Source organism: Catharus ustulatus, chromosome 1 (assembly GCF_009819885.2).
Source record: "Catharus ustulatus isolate bCatUst1 chromosome 1, bCatUst1.pri.v2, whole genome shotgun sequence".
Lineage (NCBI taxonomy): Eukaryota > Metazoa > Chordata > Aves > Passeriformes > Turdidae > Catharus > Catharus ustulatus.
The window spans coordinates 68,198,852-68,217,426 of NC_046221.1; the positions used below are offsets into that span (position 1 = coordinate 68,198,852).

At 39.0% G+C, this 18,575-nt stretch overlaps 1 protein-coding gene across 5 annotated transcripts in view; it reads right to left on the bottom strand.

The window, feature by feature from the left end:
• HIVEP1 (HIVEP zinc finger 1) overlaps window positions 1-18,575 on the bottom strand; it is a 122,504-nt gene that overhangs the window by 52,029 nt on the left and 51,900 nt on the right. For all 5 annotated transcript variants that reach the window (XM_033051985.1, XM_033052003.2, XM_033051993.2 and 2 more), the window contains one exon: window positions 862-915. In XM_033051985.1, the coding sequence (XP_032907876.1) occupies window positions 862-915 (54 nt within the window). The remainder of the gene's footprint in view (window positions 1-861; window positions 916-18,575) is intronic.

The following is an 18,575-nucleotide window of genomic DNA, read 5'->3' on the forward strand; positions in this document are numbered from 1 at the left end:
CAATCCCCAAAAGCTTCTCCCATGCATCCCCCAAGGTGTCCCGCACCCCCAGCCAGCAACACTGTTAGTCCAAAAAGTGAACTGCAGAGGTGTTCCCCAACTGCACAGAATGACTGTTTCACTCCTTGACACAGGCTGGGGCTCTGCAGGCACAGGCCTGAGAGGAGGCTGGGCAGGATCATTCTTTCTCTGAGTCCTTAATTTGGGTTTCTTCCTGCCCCTGTGCTCCTCTGAGCTGTGGAGATGACCTCTCATGCCTCTCCCATGATGGGCCCGCTAGTAACCTGGCAAAGTTCTGTTTGGGTTCCCCACTCCATGTCTGGGCATCCCCATGGCATGCAGATGAGATTTATCACACAACCAAACGTATCACTGCAGTCAGCCATTCTTGAAATGCAACGACTTTGCACCAGTTTTCTAAGCTCTAACAAACAGATTAAATCTGCCACAGGTCATCTGTTTCTTAAAATCAGCTGTGATGAACAGTCTCCTTCCTCAACATCTGTTGGAAGCCATCACATATTGCTCACCATAAACCAAGTACAGTTATTGATGACTAGGTCAATCATATAATGAACCAAGGGTTAGCACAGGTTGTGGTCAGCAGTGTGCATGTCCATGATGCTACAGCTTCAGTCATGTCATCAAGGTCAGGGCAGCTACTTGAGTGGTTAAAACAAAGCCTTTGTGTCTCAGCTGAAGTGGGACACAGCCCCTGATCTGCAAACCGACATGCCTGGGCCCTCATCCAGTGTCCAGCCCAGCCAAGTCTTTTCACTGACACAGGAAAACTTTGGACCAGCCTCTAAGATCACCATACTTTATTTATTTTCTATTTTATTTTTTGGGAGATGTTATTACCTCTCTGTTGGTCTTCTGTTCCATTAAGTTGTTTTTGTGCTTCTTCAATTTTGTCTGCAAGAAAGAGAGATCACTATTAAAATACATGTATAAAAAAGGTAAGATTGTAGTAAGTCATTTACTGAAATCAGTCTTGAAATGTCTGTTTATATTTAGGAGTGATATCATTTATGTGTAACTATGAGGTACATTATGAGTAATACAGCCATATAAAATTTTATCATGTTTTACCAGGGAGGCTATTGACATGTTAAATTACATGGAGCCACAGAAAGAAAAGCACAGGCATCGGATCTGCAGTCAACAGCTAATCCCACTGTAGCTTCCTACCATCTATAATAATGTGTGCAGTCAAGGGACTCTTTGGAATAGGTATTATGGTGCATTACAGAGTATTGTAATACATTTTTGAAAAATGCTTAGAGCAAGTCAATGATGCATTAAACATAGCAAGAACAGCAAACAGGATTTGCTAAGTGAAGCAATGGAGCCAATAGTCTCACATGGGAGTATCGGGGGCGAGTGGTAGCTCCCACCTTATTCCTCTGTGAAATGCACACACACACAGAGAGCAGGAGCACTCCCAGTCTGTCTTTGCAGTTCACCTGCTGCCGCCTCAGACATGCTGGTGTTGGAAGGAGAGATGTGCTTTGCCTGCTGTTACACAGAAGGTCCCATGGAAAAGGGGTCCTTGTTCTGCACGTGTTCATGTTTGCATGAGCAGAGCAAGAAGCAAGAAAAGGTGCAATTGGAATGAACAAAAATTTGAGATCAATTTTCTTTTGGTAGCAAATAGTCCTCTGAGTGGGATCAGGATAAAAGGTTGTGTTGGTAAGAAACAGCAGCACTGGGAGAGGCTGAGCTCTCTCTCTGGACGTTCTGAGCATCAAATTAAGGCCTGATTGACCAAGATCTGAGCTTGGAATGTGGCTTTCAGATGTAAACGATAATTTTCTAAAATACCTGTGAAAACCTTTTCTCCTTGTATTATTTTTTTCTTCTTTTCCCCTGGTGAGGTTCAGTTTTTATTGGACTAAATTGAAAGAACAGAATGTAATCCTAAAGCTCTCAGACTATTGGTACAACTCAAGAAATGCCAGACATCATGGCTGCCATACACAGGAGGAGGATAAAAGTTCTGCAAAGTGCTCACCTTTTTCTTTACAAGCATGGAGGCTTTACTCAGTCTGACTTTTACTCAGCCTTGCTATACAACACAAGGTTTCAAAAATGGCTCTTTCCTCAACACAATTCTTAATAAGTGGCTTTAAATGACTTCTCTATTATTTATCAGGTGAATCACTCAAGCATGTTGGAACCAATTGTTCACAGTTGAAGTCAGATATTGTTTCTCGATTATTTCCTCAGTAGAACCAAATAATTATAACTGAATCAAACCCTTCTTGCAGCTATTAATACTGAGTTTTGTCAAGCTCACTCTGGTTCTGCATTTTGGTTTTTCAGAACAAGTACCAGGTTTCCTTTCTCATGAAAGCTCAGTAATTTCTCCATTGTACATTGTCCCGGAGAATGAACCAGTACATCTCACAAGGGTGCTAACTGAGCAGACTCTCAAAGCTTCTCATGAAAAAGACTACCACTGCAATTTTAAAAGTCTAATTTCTTTCTGCTTCCCCTGGGGTTAGTGAAGACACACATACATATTTAAAGGAAAGTTTTATCACATTTTCTTTTGTACTGACTTACTGGTTGCTGAAGACAAACACAACTCAAAAAGAGCACAATCCTTCACCCTCTCTTTACCAAATCAGTTATTCAGGTTACTTTAAATACAGAAAACTTGATATTTAATACTTTCCTGGATTAAATACTACAACTGGAATACAAAATGCTTTAATACATTTTTTCTATAGAAAGGGATGTAAAGGAACATTTCCAAAAAAATATAGAAGGAAACATAAACAAAGCATCTTTTATTTTTTATATGTACCACTAATACAAATAAAGGAAAATGTATCTAGCAATCTTACATGTTTTTTACACAGATTGTGGCTTTACAGAAAGGTGATGGAATAAGCAATTTACCAAGATGTAAGAGAGCGCATAAAATATGTGAACACACAGGAAGAAAAATAAATATCAGCAAATTATCCACATAAATGGAACTGTAGGTTTTACCAAAAGGTAACAAGAAATCAAACCTAGAGTTTGGCTCTCAAGCTCACTTCCCCTATGCTTAGAGATATATTTAACACACAATATATGGTGTTTCTGCTCTCAGAGTAAATATTTTGTAAACAAAACTTACACCTAAGTACATAGACAACTGTAGTTTTATTATTAAAATAATTATCTGCATATTTCACATAAATGCTACAAGAAATATATGCATTTAAATTCACAATCATCCTACTTTTTAGAGAAAAACTACTTAAATATTTTGGAATTATGCTACATGAGATTGCCAGAAAGATTAAAGGTTTTGATCTCCTTAACTGGATACTGTGTCTCTCTTATTGGAAAAAAAAATCAGTTGCCATCAGTTCTTTGTCCGACTGTAATCCCAAACAAAGAACCACAGATAACAGAAATAATAGCTAGGTAAACAGGTGCTTGGTACACAGCCAGAAAGTCTCCTACACTTCCTGCCTCTCCTCTATGTTTTCCCCAAGGAGTTATATTTGCTGTGTATATTTCTTCATACCTGCAGAGGTATCTCTGTGCAGAACAGTTTTGAACATTGAGAACACTGAAAAACCTTGGTGTTGGTGCTGGAAACCAAAAGCAGTGATCTGGACTGTAAATGAGGTGTGGGTATTAAAATCAGTTTGGGCTAAATGTTTTGCTAGGGCCTACATCCTCCTGATGGCCAGCATCACACGCTACCTGCTCTGGCTACTGCACCAAGGCACGTCCAAGCCATCATACAAAATCTGCGGCAGCTGCTTTCCACCCCGCCACATTTTACAGCTACAGATCCTACACAGGCAACTGCCTGACAAACCCTGTGTTTCAGGCTGCAGGGAAGAACTGGGTTATCCCTAAGGGCCGTGGAGCAGGTGGCAAGAACAGGCTTAGAGCCAAGTACCCCAGCAACACCAAAAGGCAGCCTCCCCAGGTCTTCTGCCAACTCGCACGTCCGCCAGCAATAACTTGCTAACTACATCAAATTTAAATTATCCAGTCATCCCCTTCTCCTGTGTGCCATTAAATTAGCTGTATGTCAAACATCTTAAGGAAAATTATTTCAGACAACATACCATGTCATAATTATATTATAGGTGTTCTAATGGTACACACCTTTGAAAATGCTTTATAAGCAAAAACAGCCCACACAAAAATCATCTGCAAAGCCCAGGAGGAACTGAAAACCAAGAAATTCTCTATTTAATTGCAAATAATATTATCCAATCCAATAATTGTTTGGTTTAGTATTATTTCAGAATTAAAACTATGATACTGTCTAACTTGAACATTTTACAAAGGAAATATTTCCTTATCACTAGAATATTATCTACTTATACTAGGATAAGAGAAATCCATTTAACTAATGGAAATTTCTAATACATGGTAGCTATGGCACCCTCTTCATTTCCCCTAAGTGCCAGAATAGTACATATCTTGACTACTTTACTATAAGACCTATCCTAATGGCCCCAACCTTCAGCAGACAGCCTCCTGGAGTAGCACACATCTAGAAACAAATGACAGTGACAGAAACACTCTCACTGAAGATGGGACACTTCTCACCAAGCACTTACTACAGGGGAAAATGTGGAGGTGCAATGAAAGAGGAAATCATCACATGCATCACTGTAGAGAATGGAGATTCTATGTGTCAGCAGTGCAACAAGTCACAGAGCCAGCTCTTGGTTATCCCAGGCTGGTGCATGCCACAAAAATGCAAGCCACAAGTAGCATCACATAATAGCTTTATTTATACATCATATTTATAAATTATATTATATATACAAACACAGACCTGCATATGTGTAAAAGAAAATGAAACAACATGTCTACAATGGCTTTTCTTACTCCAGCATGAAACCTCTTTATTTTATTCTCCAACACAGCCCAACACGGCTCTCCCAGTAGGTATCTGCTGTGTGGAAATATGATCAAATTCCTTGAGGTTTTAAATATATAATGCAACTGTGCTTTTTAGGACTGCAAGGAAGGAGACTGGCATGCAGTAAAATATGCTTCTTGTTTTACACACCTCCCACTGTGATAGATCATTACAAGGATACCAACAGTCTGAACTAAATATGGTGGTGCTGTGGTGAGGTTTTAAACAAAAAAATAAACCAGATTTTTCAACAGCTTTACAGTCTCTATTTTTGGTCTTCACTGAAAGACATAACCTCACATATTTTAATTAATTCACAAATAAAATGCAATTAACAAGGCTTTTTTCAAAGATATTATCCCATTAATATATAAAACCTTGAATATGTCTAGCATTCTATGTATTAGATATGCATTAAAAATTTTCAGAAAGATTTAAAGGCCTTACTTATATGGTGAGTTAAAGAAAATAAAAGTTTAGGAATTTCAGCAGGGAAAGTCAAAATACTGAAAAGTGTGAAGTTGGCAAAATATAAAACCAGTAACTTCTGACAGCAATTTAAAGTGGAGTATGATATATTTTCTAGTTGGGTGTTTGTTTGTGGGTTTTGGTTTTTTCATCTCTCTGTTTTTGGGTTTGGTTTTTTTTCTGCTCACAACTGTCCCCAGAGCAGCATAATGAGATGACTTTGTCCTGTTGAACGAGTCACCCCACCCCATACAATGACAACAGACAGAGGAATGAAGTCACTGAGGAAGACCTACTTTTAAGCCTCCAGGAAAGATTACAGGGGAGTGGTGGGTTCAAAAAGTTTATTATGCTTTAACAAAACACCCAAACAGGAGTATTTTTCATTGCAAATATTTGTATGTCTGTATCACTGCAAATAGGGTAATTTTTTTGGCTTCTTGTCTAAGATGTACAATTGCTGCTCTAAAACAATAAAAATTTTTTTTTGTGTTTGGTTTTTTAATCACAAATACTCTGGTTTTGTTCTGTGTAGGTAAGTGGAAAACTAGCAGATTTAAACCATTTTGGATGCTGAGAACAGGCTATGACATCAAAACTTTTAAAAATACAAGCTTGTATCTTGCCTGAAAGGCCAGAGTGATATCTTCAAATATTTAATCAAAACAACTGGAAGGAAAATATCAGTATATTTTTTTCCCTTCAGTTAAAGAGAAGAACAATTCTCAGGCCTTAGGTCTGAGTCATACTAAAAATACCTCCTGCAAAACAGCTTCAGATGGCAGCAGATTTTCTTCTTGCTTTCTCATAAATCACACTCTCTTACCTTACTGCATCAGAAGACATTTGAAAAGTAATTTAGAAAATCACTTTGCATTGGCTTTAAGATGGACACAAAGAAAGATGCCACTTCAATTATTTTTTCTTGCATTGATCATCTAGACCAGAGGCAGAAAATAAAATCAAAGTGACAAAATATTAGTCAGCTGAAGTAAATTAATGCAATCAGTCTATATGCACTGGGCAGTATTACTGAAAACATTCTGTCAGTGGGTTTTTATTTGGGGGGAGAGGGGTGTGCACAGCTTAAGAAAAACATTGATAAAAGTACAAAATTCTGCATTTTTCATGACTACTTAAATTCAGAGAGCAAGTGAAAAGAGGCTGAGTCCCTGCATGGAAATATCCATCTTCAGACTATTGAAACCTACCAGGCTAATGTGCAAGTAACAGAGTGCTTCACATTTCATTGGATGAGAAGTGTGCCTGAAAGCATTTATTATTAAATAAATTAAAAAGGTATCCTGAGCACCAGATGGGTGGTGCAGAGTGGCACATTTTATGAATCATAGAATGGTTTGGGCTGAAAAGAACCCTTAGAGATCATTTAGATCCAGCCCCTCCAGCCACTGCAAGGACACTTTCCACCAGACCGCTCAAAGCTTCATCTGACCTGGGGCATCTTGAACATCTCCAGGGATCAGACTTGATAGAGAGGATGGGACCTCAGCCCCACATGACATCTGAGCCATTTCACATCTCCCCCAGAGGGGAGAGCCATGCTCCAAGCAGCAGTGCCAATGTAGCACAGGCAGGGCAGGAAGGACAGCCACATGAAGCCAATGAAGGACGCAAAGATGATGGAAGCTTGGAGCATTTCCCAGATGGTAGGTTCCCTTGGCACAGGAGGCAGTCTTTAATCCCAAGGCACCCTGCCTGCAGCTGCGGGTACCCACCTGGGACTGGGGAGCATGCAGAAGCGCCCACGCTCCACTGCAAGGGGGCTGTGATGCTTGTTTTTCCCTTTTGCTAAAAGGAGGAAAAGCTCTTTTCAACCTGCCAAAACAAGAACACCGTAGTCCTAATGTCTTTTGGTTAACTGAGATGAATCCCAGACTTCCTATAACCAGCTAATTAAGAAAAAAAAATAAAAAAGAAAAAGAACCCAAAACCCCAGAGTCTTGTCTGTACAAGGAGCCCATTAGGTTAATTGGGAGGTGGTGCAGCCAGTGGGATGCTGCCTCTTGCCTTTCCGTTCCTCGGGGAGTGTGGAGGCTCGGCAGGCCCCTGCATGTCCCCGTACCACAGGAGAGCCTCCAAACCTGAAACCCAACCAGCCAAGTCGGGGCCATGACTGCACCCTGGGCATGGCAGCGCTGTCCCTCTGCTGAAGGGGGGGACCCTGCACCCAGGGGTGCAAGGGCTGGCAGACACAGGCAGCTGAGGATGCCTTTGATGGCCCCAAGTTTCCAGCACCGCCCTGCCGCCACAAAGCAAACACCTTCAAAGCTGGCAGACAGCAGTAAGAAGGCATTTCATGAAACCCACTGGACGAGGCACTCTTCGCACTCAGATTTAAATCTACTGTTAATTAGAAACCACTCTTCTGTCCCCATACATTTCCTTTTTCCAGTTTAATGAGGAACATTTAAAATTAAAAGGAAGAGATCCGATGAGGAAAGACAGTCTCTTCATCTTTGTAGTTTCACACTGTGGGAACTCGACACTTTTTGGTGTATGGTTTGTTTTGTGGTTTATCCTTTCCAGCTGGGGCTTAAAGAATCACAGCAGCACGGCTTAGTGAGTTGCCAAATGCTGAGCCTGATGACTGATAGCTCAGATGTCCCCAGCCTATCAAAAATGCAAGGTAAAACAGATTAAATCTCAAGTTTGTCCAGTACTACTAGGTCTGAAGACTGTTTGTACATCTGTAAGAGAGGGAGTAAAAAAGACCTCTTAAAAATTATGTAAATTCAAAACTCTTAACAACTAGTAGGGTGATGCAGCAGCAGTCATCCTATTAAGAACTATAAACTACTTTTTAAAACATCTAAAATGTGATTTTAAACAATTTAAAATGTTCTACTACTCATTATAACCTTGACTAATGACCTGTTTGATCAGTTTTTCAGAAAAATTTGATGCATTTTCATTTTAATGTCAACTTTGAATGCTCATCATACTCACTGCCATATATAATTATTTGCATTTAAAAATGAAGAACTCATGACAGATACTTTATATAACCCTGTTGAAAACAGAAAATGAAAATCCTCCTTTTATTATTCTTCATTTTAAGAAAAAAAGAGGCTTGTATATTTGAAAATACAATCTACAATCTCCAGTTTAAATTTGTATCAGCAATGATCTGTTGTACTGTATATACAATAAAATAGTCAATGCAAAGGCTGTATATAAATTAAATACATAATGGCTTTATCTTTGCCATCACATATATTACTCAAATATGGTAAGGGCTCCTGATGAGGTTGGCAAGGAGTATGTGCATAAATTACATAGGCACTTTACATATGAACCCAAACTCTCTCCCTGTGTCATTTATTTGTGATGGGGAGCCGTGTTTGTTTGTTTGTTTACATGATTTGAATTTTTATTACGAGGCTTTTAAAGTCATTGAAAACTGAGCACAGGAGGGGGTGGGGAGGAAGAGAATTTTTGGATGACGGTTGCCTTACAGAAGGATATAGCAAACAGTGAGGCACCTGTGAGGAGAGGCACAGTAGCTGCCAAGCACAAAATTTCAGAAGTGTAGATGAAGTATCCTCAGAAATACCTCCTGCCTGGCACCTTCTCACCATGCCTAAGCCAACAGGCAAGGGTGGCACTTGCCATGGCTAGTTCCTTCTCCACCTGCCCCACCAAGCCAGGTGATCCTGCATCCTGTGGATGCTTCTGAAAGCACCCAGCTGAGTCCCCAGAGATAGTTCCTTCACACATTGTCTCCCTCTGGTACCGAATTACAGACACAAGTACTGATTGCATTCCATTTGCATAGCTCCTAATTAGCCATCTAGCACAATAATTACCCCATTGCTATGCTGATCCTAAGGCATTGTTCTGCCCCACTGCCAAATTTCAGCTGCCTACCTAGGACAGGGTGATTATTATCACTACAATCTGCATAATAATTACTTAACAGCCTCTAGGGTATTCACTGTTCCTAGGCTTGGTTTTGGCTTTCTGAGTGTTTTTTCTATATCAAACCCAATATCAGTGCTAGAAGTTAAAATATGAAAGCCATGAGTTGCTCTAGCTCAACTTTGCCACCTTCTCCAAGCTGCAGCTAGGAGCACCTTCATACCTTCTACGCTGAGACAGGTTCCCTTCCTTGGCAGGTTTACTGGCCTATGATCTTTTGTCCTCAAATTGGCAAAAGGTGGGGTTTTCAATGGTATTTATATACACATATTTATTTATTTATTTGTTTGTTTGTTTGTTTATTTTTTAGAGTCTGACATAGAAATACAATAAATGCCAGTGAAATAACTGAAACAATTAAAAAAAAAAACCAAACCAACAAACCTAACTGACAACTTTTCCATTCACTGGAAGCATGTCAAAATAATAATACGAGGTGCCCAAAAGATCTTATTAAATTTTGTATTTTCTCAAATACAGATCTTTAACCAAAGCAACAAACAGTGGAGTCAGCCACTCCCCAGCCAAACAGGGGAAAAAGTTTCCATGCATCTTTCTGGTACTCCAAAAGCACTTGTTCTCAGCTGCATGGCTGGCGAGGGAGGGCTTGCCCAACACGGAAAGGCACAAAACTGGTTCAACAGGTAGAACAACACTATTGGTGTTTCATCACCTGAGACAATTGTGTAGAGGCTTTCTGCAAGTTCTCGGAGGGGTCAAACTTCTCTGTAATTTCTTCTTCTATTTCTGGATTTCCTCAAACACTATCAAGTTTACAAGGCAGACATCAGGTAAGTAGATGTATTCAGCATAAGGAACCTACAGCACCAACAACCCTGTTTAATCAGAGATTAATTTTCTTAAGCTTCATATATACCTTAAAATAATCTCTTTACTGAGATTCTAAAGTGACTATAGAAATGGTTTAAAATATGAGATCTTTAGTAGGACTTTGGATACTTTAGTTCTTACAGTTATCTGATTTTAAGATGGACAATAAATAGTACTGGTGGCTAAAGATCACTAACAAGAAAGCAAAATAAATCAAAAGCCTGCAAGTCAAGCCAAAATGCAGTCCTTGTTTTGAACAGCAGCTGACAGCATAAGCAGAAGAGTCAGCTGAAGATTTTGAAACCAGGCAGCTCTGAAGTGAACCCTAGAAGCTGTTTTTAAACCCACAGATTATTCTTACATTAGTTTTCTCAAAGTATCATTTGAATCCTTGGGAGCTTTTATACTGAATCCATGTAAGTTTTTCACATCTTTCTTCAAACTTCAAATGGCCTCATCTTCTCAAGTCATTCCTTACACAAAAGCCATTCAATAGACTTATGATCTCTGCAGCTTTTGCAGTGCTATTTTATCCTCTTTGGAGGTGGAAGTGAAGAAGGGAAAGACAATTAGAAGGAAGACATCAGAATCGATCCCACTGTTAGAGATGAAGGCACAACACAGATGCTAGCAAGACAGATAGGTTTTTCTCTACTACTGCCATAAATATTCCCAATGCTTTATTTGCTTTTTGACAGCTAGCGAGTGTACAGTTGACTTTGCCACACAAACACATGACCCCCAGATCTCATGCTCAAGTGTCAACATGCAACTGAATTTAAATGAAAAGTTTGAATAATTTTCCTGTGGACATCACATTTATCTGCACTGAATTTCATTTGTCATTTTTGCAATTTGGTTGCACAGCAACCTAATGTCATTTTGAAATCCTTTGCAATTTCATCTGCATCTTCATCTTCACCTCCCTTGATAACTTCCATCAAATCAGCCACAATGTCACTTCACTATTCCTGCTCTTTTCCCGGATCACTCAAGCGAATGGGAATCGACAGTGGTACATTTCTATTAACTGTAAAACAGCAGGCAATGTTTGTCTGCTAAGGAGTAGGTATTGACTGCAAAATGTGTAAATATCAGCCTCTCAGTAAATTTACTCACAAGGGATTTTTCTGCTGGGGTATGTTGGGGGAGTTCACTTGATACTGTGTCTTCTTTAAAGCCTTTAAAGCCTTGCCCTTATTTCCAACCCGTCTTTAAAATCCATCCGACCCAAACACTGTCATCCCTCCACCATGTACGGCCCAAAGTACAAAGTACCTCCGGGTCACCACCTCCAGCCACCCTGCCCACTCCTTCCTCACCAGTTCCTGCCTGGAGCATCCTCGTGCAATACCACAATAATTGGACCGACTCTAACACACAGCTTGGGGCTTTTACATACTGAAGGGCAGCTACCTTTTTATGCTATTGGGTAAATCCCCTTCCAACAGGGCTGCAAAATCACACCTTCAAATTCAAAATCACTCTCTTAACATGACTAAACATGCAATGCAAAGTCAAAGTTTTTCATTAACCTGACTAAGGTATCTCATTTTTAGCTTACTTGTTTTTCCAAGAACTTACCAAGCCCTAATGTCAGTCTAACATATGAACCGTCATAACGGCATCAGTGAGTCTTAGTGTTAAAAAACCATAAAACCTAAAAATCCACAATTCACTTGCTATACTAGACCTTGCTCTACAGACTTTGTAAGCTTATTTTTCCATAGCAATTTTCTATTTTTGCCCTGACTTTTACATGCCAAATGAAATGTTACTAGCTGCAGCTTTAAGGCGAAAAAACATCATCAGAAACAGGACTCCTAAAATGAAAAACTAGATAAATACAAGCTGATGTAGAACTAGGTGTACCTGAAACACAAAACTTCAGCAAAGGCACAAAGATTCGACATTTTTCATGTTGACAGTGTGCTGCAGCCACGAACAGGGGCTTAGCCACTTTAAGAGGCTTACAAACCAAGCAGCCCTAGGGAGTTCGTGTTCTTTTCTCTGGGCAAATTATAAACTGGTGGCAATAAATATACATATTAAGCCAATACCTCATTTCAATGACTCATTTTACTGTTTTCTTCTACCTGTTTCCATTCTCCTTCAAGACCTGAATCAAAAGCTAGGTCTAGAGTATCCCAGTGAGCACTTGGGTCTTTTCCAACCCATGTGCTATTCCTGACAAAGCCAGCAGGAGTGAGGATAAACCATCTTTCCAGAAACTGATCATGCCCTACTCAGGTTTAGGCAGACCCTAAGCAGAGCAAGTTAGTTGTGCAGTGATTACCTACATCATCCAAATTTTCCCAGACACACCCCAAGGAATGACTTGGGGAAGGAGGGGACCAATCAGCAGGTATTCAAAGAGGAAATCAGGCGTGCCAGGGAGATGTTCGGTACTGAAAGGACAGTTCACATTATTATGAAGGGATAATTTCTGGTCACAACCACACACCAGCCTGCTGAGGCTGTGCTTGGCTTTAAGCACCAATCTGGTTACCCTACAAACCATACAAGCCATTTCCAAGCTCCCTTCTGCTTCTCTTCTCCAAGAAGATTTCTGCTTGGAGCAGGATTGTGCTGGTCCCAAAATACTTGTTAAAACTTGTCTCCAGCACAGCCAGCTCTGTCTCTCTCCTCCTCCATTCCAGCTCCAGCTGGCTCTGAGAGCCAAAGGGGAGGCTGGCCCTAGGGCAACCACTGCTGCTGCCTCCCTGCTCCTGGGTCCTACCCACAGGCACCATGCCCACCCTGGCTGACCCACATGGACAGCACTGCCCCTGTTCCTGACCTCTGCAAGACGTCAAAATTGCTCAGACCATATAAATCCAGTAAAAGGGAGCAAAAACAAAGAACTGAATTTATAGAAAAAGGGAACAGAATAATGAAATCTTTAATCAATCCTCCAAAGCAGAGTCCCAACCAAAACTGTTTTTCTTTCTCTCTCTTCGAGGAGGGCTGGGAGTTTTTAAAATATTTGCCCTAGATGGTAATCAGCATCAAATATGAATAAAAAAAACCCGTGAAATGCTGTTTCTCTTCCCCTTCAAGAAAGATAATACATTCTCTCCCAGGAAATAAAGGAAAGGAGGCTGAAGTATGTGGCATTTCTTTTTTGATTATCTCCAAGCTCCCTTGGATAATAAATCAGCTATTGAAAAAAAAAATCTTGGAATATTGACACTGCAAATTTAGCTCATTGACTTTTATACAAAAACCCCCTAGTTATTACAAGTAGCTGATAAGGTTTTGTTCAATAAATAAAGAATAGAAAACAAGCATGGTAGTATGCAAATAGTTAAGTGTATTACTGTTATGCTACGAAGTGTTTTGAAAGATAAAGAAAAAATTATATAGATCTATTCACATTCACCTCATCCCACAAGAAGTACAGTGCCTATTGCTATGGAACAACAAACAATGAATTCTTTAAAACAAACCCCCAACAAGTAAAATCTACAGCAATCCAAAACCCAGCCCTCTTCCCTTCTTCTTCTAGTCTCAGTGGTGAAATTTTCTTTCTGTACATGCAAGCTTAGGAAGATAATTAATGAGCTACTTCTTAAACACCTACGAAATGATGGCACTCTGCAATGTGAACATCACCCAAGTGTTTTTTCTCTGTTTTATTTAGAATTCACGCTCAATTTTGTGCTGTCTGATTGAAGATGAGGGGGCGGTGAGGAACGTGGGGGAGAAAGCCACAGTGAGCTGCTGCACACAATATCCTGATCCTGCATTTGGAAGTGAACAATTCAACCTGGAGGGAGCTTACGTTAACAACCATGTGCCAAAACGAGCATCCAAGAATTTCAAGTCCTCAAAGAAATTTTTTTTTTGGTCTTTAGCATGAAGATTTTACATCAGTTAACCCTGTGCCACAACAGAGTAGAAAGAATTACATCAAACTCTATTAACTAATTTACAGTAAGGTTTTTTTGTTTTGTTGAAACAATGACTTCTGGAAAGTACAGTGGGTGGGAGAAGAGATTATCAGAATGACACTCGACTAAAACAATGAAAATGAAAACCCAATAGAATACCCTGAAACTGCTTTTTGGTTTTGCTTAAGTTTGTTGGGACATTTTCTTGATAGCACTAAAATTAATTATTTAAGAAACAGCCCAAAATTTCCTGAACTATTCAGATTTTAAAGGGCATACCAAGGTCCTTCCCACCCTTATATATACTCTAATCTTTCTATTTCAGTTTTAAATGTCGTACGTATTTACAGAAGTATTTTTCTCTCTCTCTCTTTTTTTTTTTTTAACAGCTTAGCTAAAATAAATTCCTGCTTGAAGTTTCCACATTTCCTGGCAGAGAAAGACTGAGAAAAAAATTATGCATGGTTAATAGGAAGAAAAGTAATATTGGAAACTTCATATGCACAAAGAAGGGACGGAGGAGAGAGAATAAGGCCAACTGGATGACCTCTCTTGCTCTCTGATTTTTTTTCTCTGAGGAGGTTCACAGTGACTAGTAAACCACTGAGTCTCCCATGCCTGAGCACCTGGAGTTGTGTTGAAGGAAAAGGCTTGGCTAATTCCTCACTAAAGTTTCTACCTTGAACATTTCAACCAAGCTAAGAAATCATAGTGATGGCCTGCCAAGGAACAGATGTTGTTTCCTTAAGACTTACTCTTCTCTTATATTTTCTCCAAATTCCCTTTGTTCATTCTTACAAATCATCACACATAACTTCTGGAATGACTGAATTTTCTAGCACAGAAGAAGCAGGAGAAAGGCTGGGCTCGGTGCTCCTCAACCTTTCAGGTTTTTTCTCTTGCCAAACCCTCCTCAGCCAAGAATCACATTAGCAAGACCAAGTTCCTCCCATCTACTTCTACCAGATTCACCTGGTGCTGATATTTAGGGCTGTGACTCGTGGGCATCCACCAAATGCATGGATCTGTTATTGCCCCTGTGAACTGCAGTAGGCCAAAGGCTTCTGACTTGAAGGAGACCTCATTTTCCTCTCTTTCTTTATGGTTCTCAACAATAGAAATAGTTTGCTCCATGTGGAAATTGATGAGAGAAGGAAAGGACAAAGAAAAACAAAGGCAGCATAAAAGATAGTACAGAGGGTAAAAAAAGAAAAAAATTATGAAGTACAATACAAGACATATAAAAATTGCCTACACTGTAGAAATGATGCACTGAAATTATTTCCTTCTTTTGTTTCCTTTTTCCTGAGAAAATGATACATCAGTTCATATTTTGAGGAATCTACTCAGGAGAAATCACAGCAAGTAGGAAAATACTAAACACATGATTTCCCATTTCTTTTCTCTTTAAACAAAACACTAGACAATATTTTATCAGTAACTAAATTTAACTAAAATAAATACTCTTACAGCAGATGACCTGATGCTTTCATATCTTTGGCAATCTTTCTGTGAAGCTTCTTATCTTCTGTAGCTACAATTCATAAATACTAAATAAATAAATACTAAACTAAATAACCTCAGGTGAATCCTGAGACAAGATTAACCAATTTCTTATAGATTGTCAAGTATTTGCCTTTTGGTTTCATGCTGTAAAATAAATTTTAAGCACAGAATACTTTCAGAGAAAGAAATAAAAGAATAAATCAACCAACCACATACAAAAGTCAACAACAGACCCCACACCCTTTCCGTTCGTATCAAGTTTATGGTTTAGGTGTTTAAATACTTCAGTTCTCATTTAACATTTTATTGATTACTTTCAACCATACCAAACTGAGACAGTTTTATTTTTAAGAGCTTCCAGAAATTATGCTTTATTCAAATTGAAGACTCAAGTATTCATTAACAACTCAAGCCAAAACTCAGTAACAGAATCCAACCTTAATTACCAATTATCAACTAGATAAAATTTTCACACTCGTAGTAGATGATCTTGAAGATTTCTGTGGCTCTAATTTCATTACTTCACATGCTACAGTAAACAAAAGATTTGGAAATTTAGCATAAAAGCAGGGATAAACCCAGTGGCATTCATTAAATACCCCTTGAAAAACTAGGATTTAAATATGGAAAAACTGACAGAGTTTTAAAATTATTACCAGGATATAGTTCTGAGCATGCAAACAGTTTAATTTCCTGACTTAATTTCCCAGCTGAACTACAGGCTGTCATGTGGTACCCTGCGAGACACCTCCTAACAGGACAGCTGGAGCAACACAACCAACCAGCACATTAACAGCCTGAAGTTTGGACTATGGGAAAGTGTTTGCACCTGGAATGCTGTGTTACAGCAAGAATGCTAAGGTAAAAAGCCACAATCAAGGCACTGAAATACATAAAGAAAGAAATAGATCAAATCCCTGTGTCTTTTTAAACTACTCATAATATTCAATTTATAACCTTTTGGTCTGTGATGCTGAAGAACTGACCTGCAGGTCTTGATGACTCTCTGAAAATAACCACATAGCACATAAAGTTCATTCCTGGGTACTTTGTTGGTTTATTTTTATTAATTCTTTGTAGGAAGGGTCAGTCTTTACAGATAAAATATTAGGCTGCTTCAGAAAAAATAGACAATACAACTATATCAGAAATAAAAAAAAGTTTAAAGAGCAATACAAATACAAGACTGCAGTTGATTCCCAGTGAGAAGAGTCTAAAAGCTTACAGGAGTTTAATTTACAGAGAGGTGAGGAATATTTGAAATAAGGGTATATTAAACAATAAATGATACAAGGATGGTCAAATTAAGCATTAGTGGAATAGAAGACTGAAGTTTTGTAACTCTGACTTCTTATGTCAAGTTGTATGTCTTAGGAGTTGAACTTCTCACCAATTTTGTGTTATCAATTTGTGTCAGCTCCCATTTCCTCCCTGCCTTCAGGCAGATATTTAAAATATATGTGTTTGACATTTAGCTTTCCCATTGCAAATTCATTCATTCATCAATGAATATTTGAGAAACACTTTTAAACACCATGAGGTGTGGGCTTTTGTCCTGGAATACTGAAGCTGTGTACCAGGGGGGAATTTCAGCACTTTACTAAGAAGAATGCAAGAATGCACCCTAGGTAAGGGCAAACATAACACTCTCGATGAAGATCAAATGTGTCTTTCAGAACACCACCCAGCTACAAATTGTACTGCCTAAAGATGAAAAAATCCACAAAACAAAATACCATGGTCCACAGCTGGTTCTTGCAATATTGCCCACTGAACTCCTTGTTACTCTCCCTCAGAAACACTTTGCGAGAGCCACTTTGAGACAGGATCCTGATGAATCACTCCGAATTTATTTTAAAGAACTGAGGAAAGAGTTAAAAATAATTCTGGTTGCTTGAGAAACTGACATCCTTTGTTTTGGTTGAGATGAAATACCATTACATGCATGCAATACCCTTTAAACTTGCCACTGTTCCAACAATAACTAAAGCTATTCTAAGAAATTACCACCCAAAAGGAGATCACCACAGAACTACAGTAAGTGTGCTGCTGCAAAGCTGGAGTATACTTGCAACATTACCAAAAATGCTCAGTCAAGCCTAGCTGGGAGTGACCTCAGTGTAACCACCAAAACATGACAGTGACTGCTGCTCACCAACTTCATCACAACCACAGTGATAAAACAGCAAGAGAAGCGTTTCTATTTTCAACAGCAGCTTGCAGCTAAAGTATTTTCAGCAAGCTTCATACTCAACCCAAATAACTAAGATAATATTTCTACACAAGAAAATTAAAATACTGCTAAAATGTAATGATTAAGGTAAACCCATGTAGTTTTACCATGGATTTTTATGGTTGCATCTCACCCAAACTGCAAACTTTTAGCCTGATGAATTCACATTCTCTTGTTTGCTGATACAAACATCCCAATTCTAGTCAGAAGCACACCTGATCACTGACCTGTCAGTATTTCTTTTAGAACAATACAGACTTTTTCAAGTTGGCACCAGTTTATTTCAAACCATCTCAATTAATATAATTCAAGCATGGAAAGGAATTTTTGTTTTGCAATATTTTAGCTTTCACAAACCTGTTCCCAAGCCCATCCATGCTGAGTCATCTCCCACACTCTACCCTCCACCTGAGAGCCTCCCACGGCCCACAAGAACACAGACCTCCTATTTTGACATCTGTCTCTCACCAAATGAACCTCAAACGACCACTTTGAACCAACCCAGCAAAAACCTTTAAAACAATGTTTAAAACATACTGATGTTCCAGTAACAGCTATGCTTATACAGTTCACAATGCTACATGTGACAATATATGTAACATGACTTCTAAGTCATGATCTGTCTTAACATTTTGGAGATTGTTCTGACTAAAATTAAAAACATCGATAGGCAAAACGAAGCTCAATATTTTGCAAACTAAGCTGCCATCTCTCCCTCTACATATGCCTATGAATGTACACATTTTTAAGAATGCATAATTAACTGTAAGAAAATAGTTCTCAGAAACCAGAAAGCTAAAGTATTTATATCAAA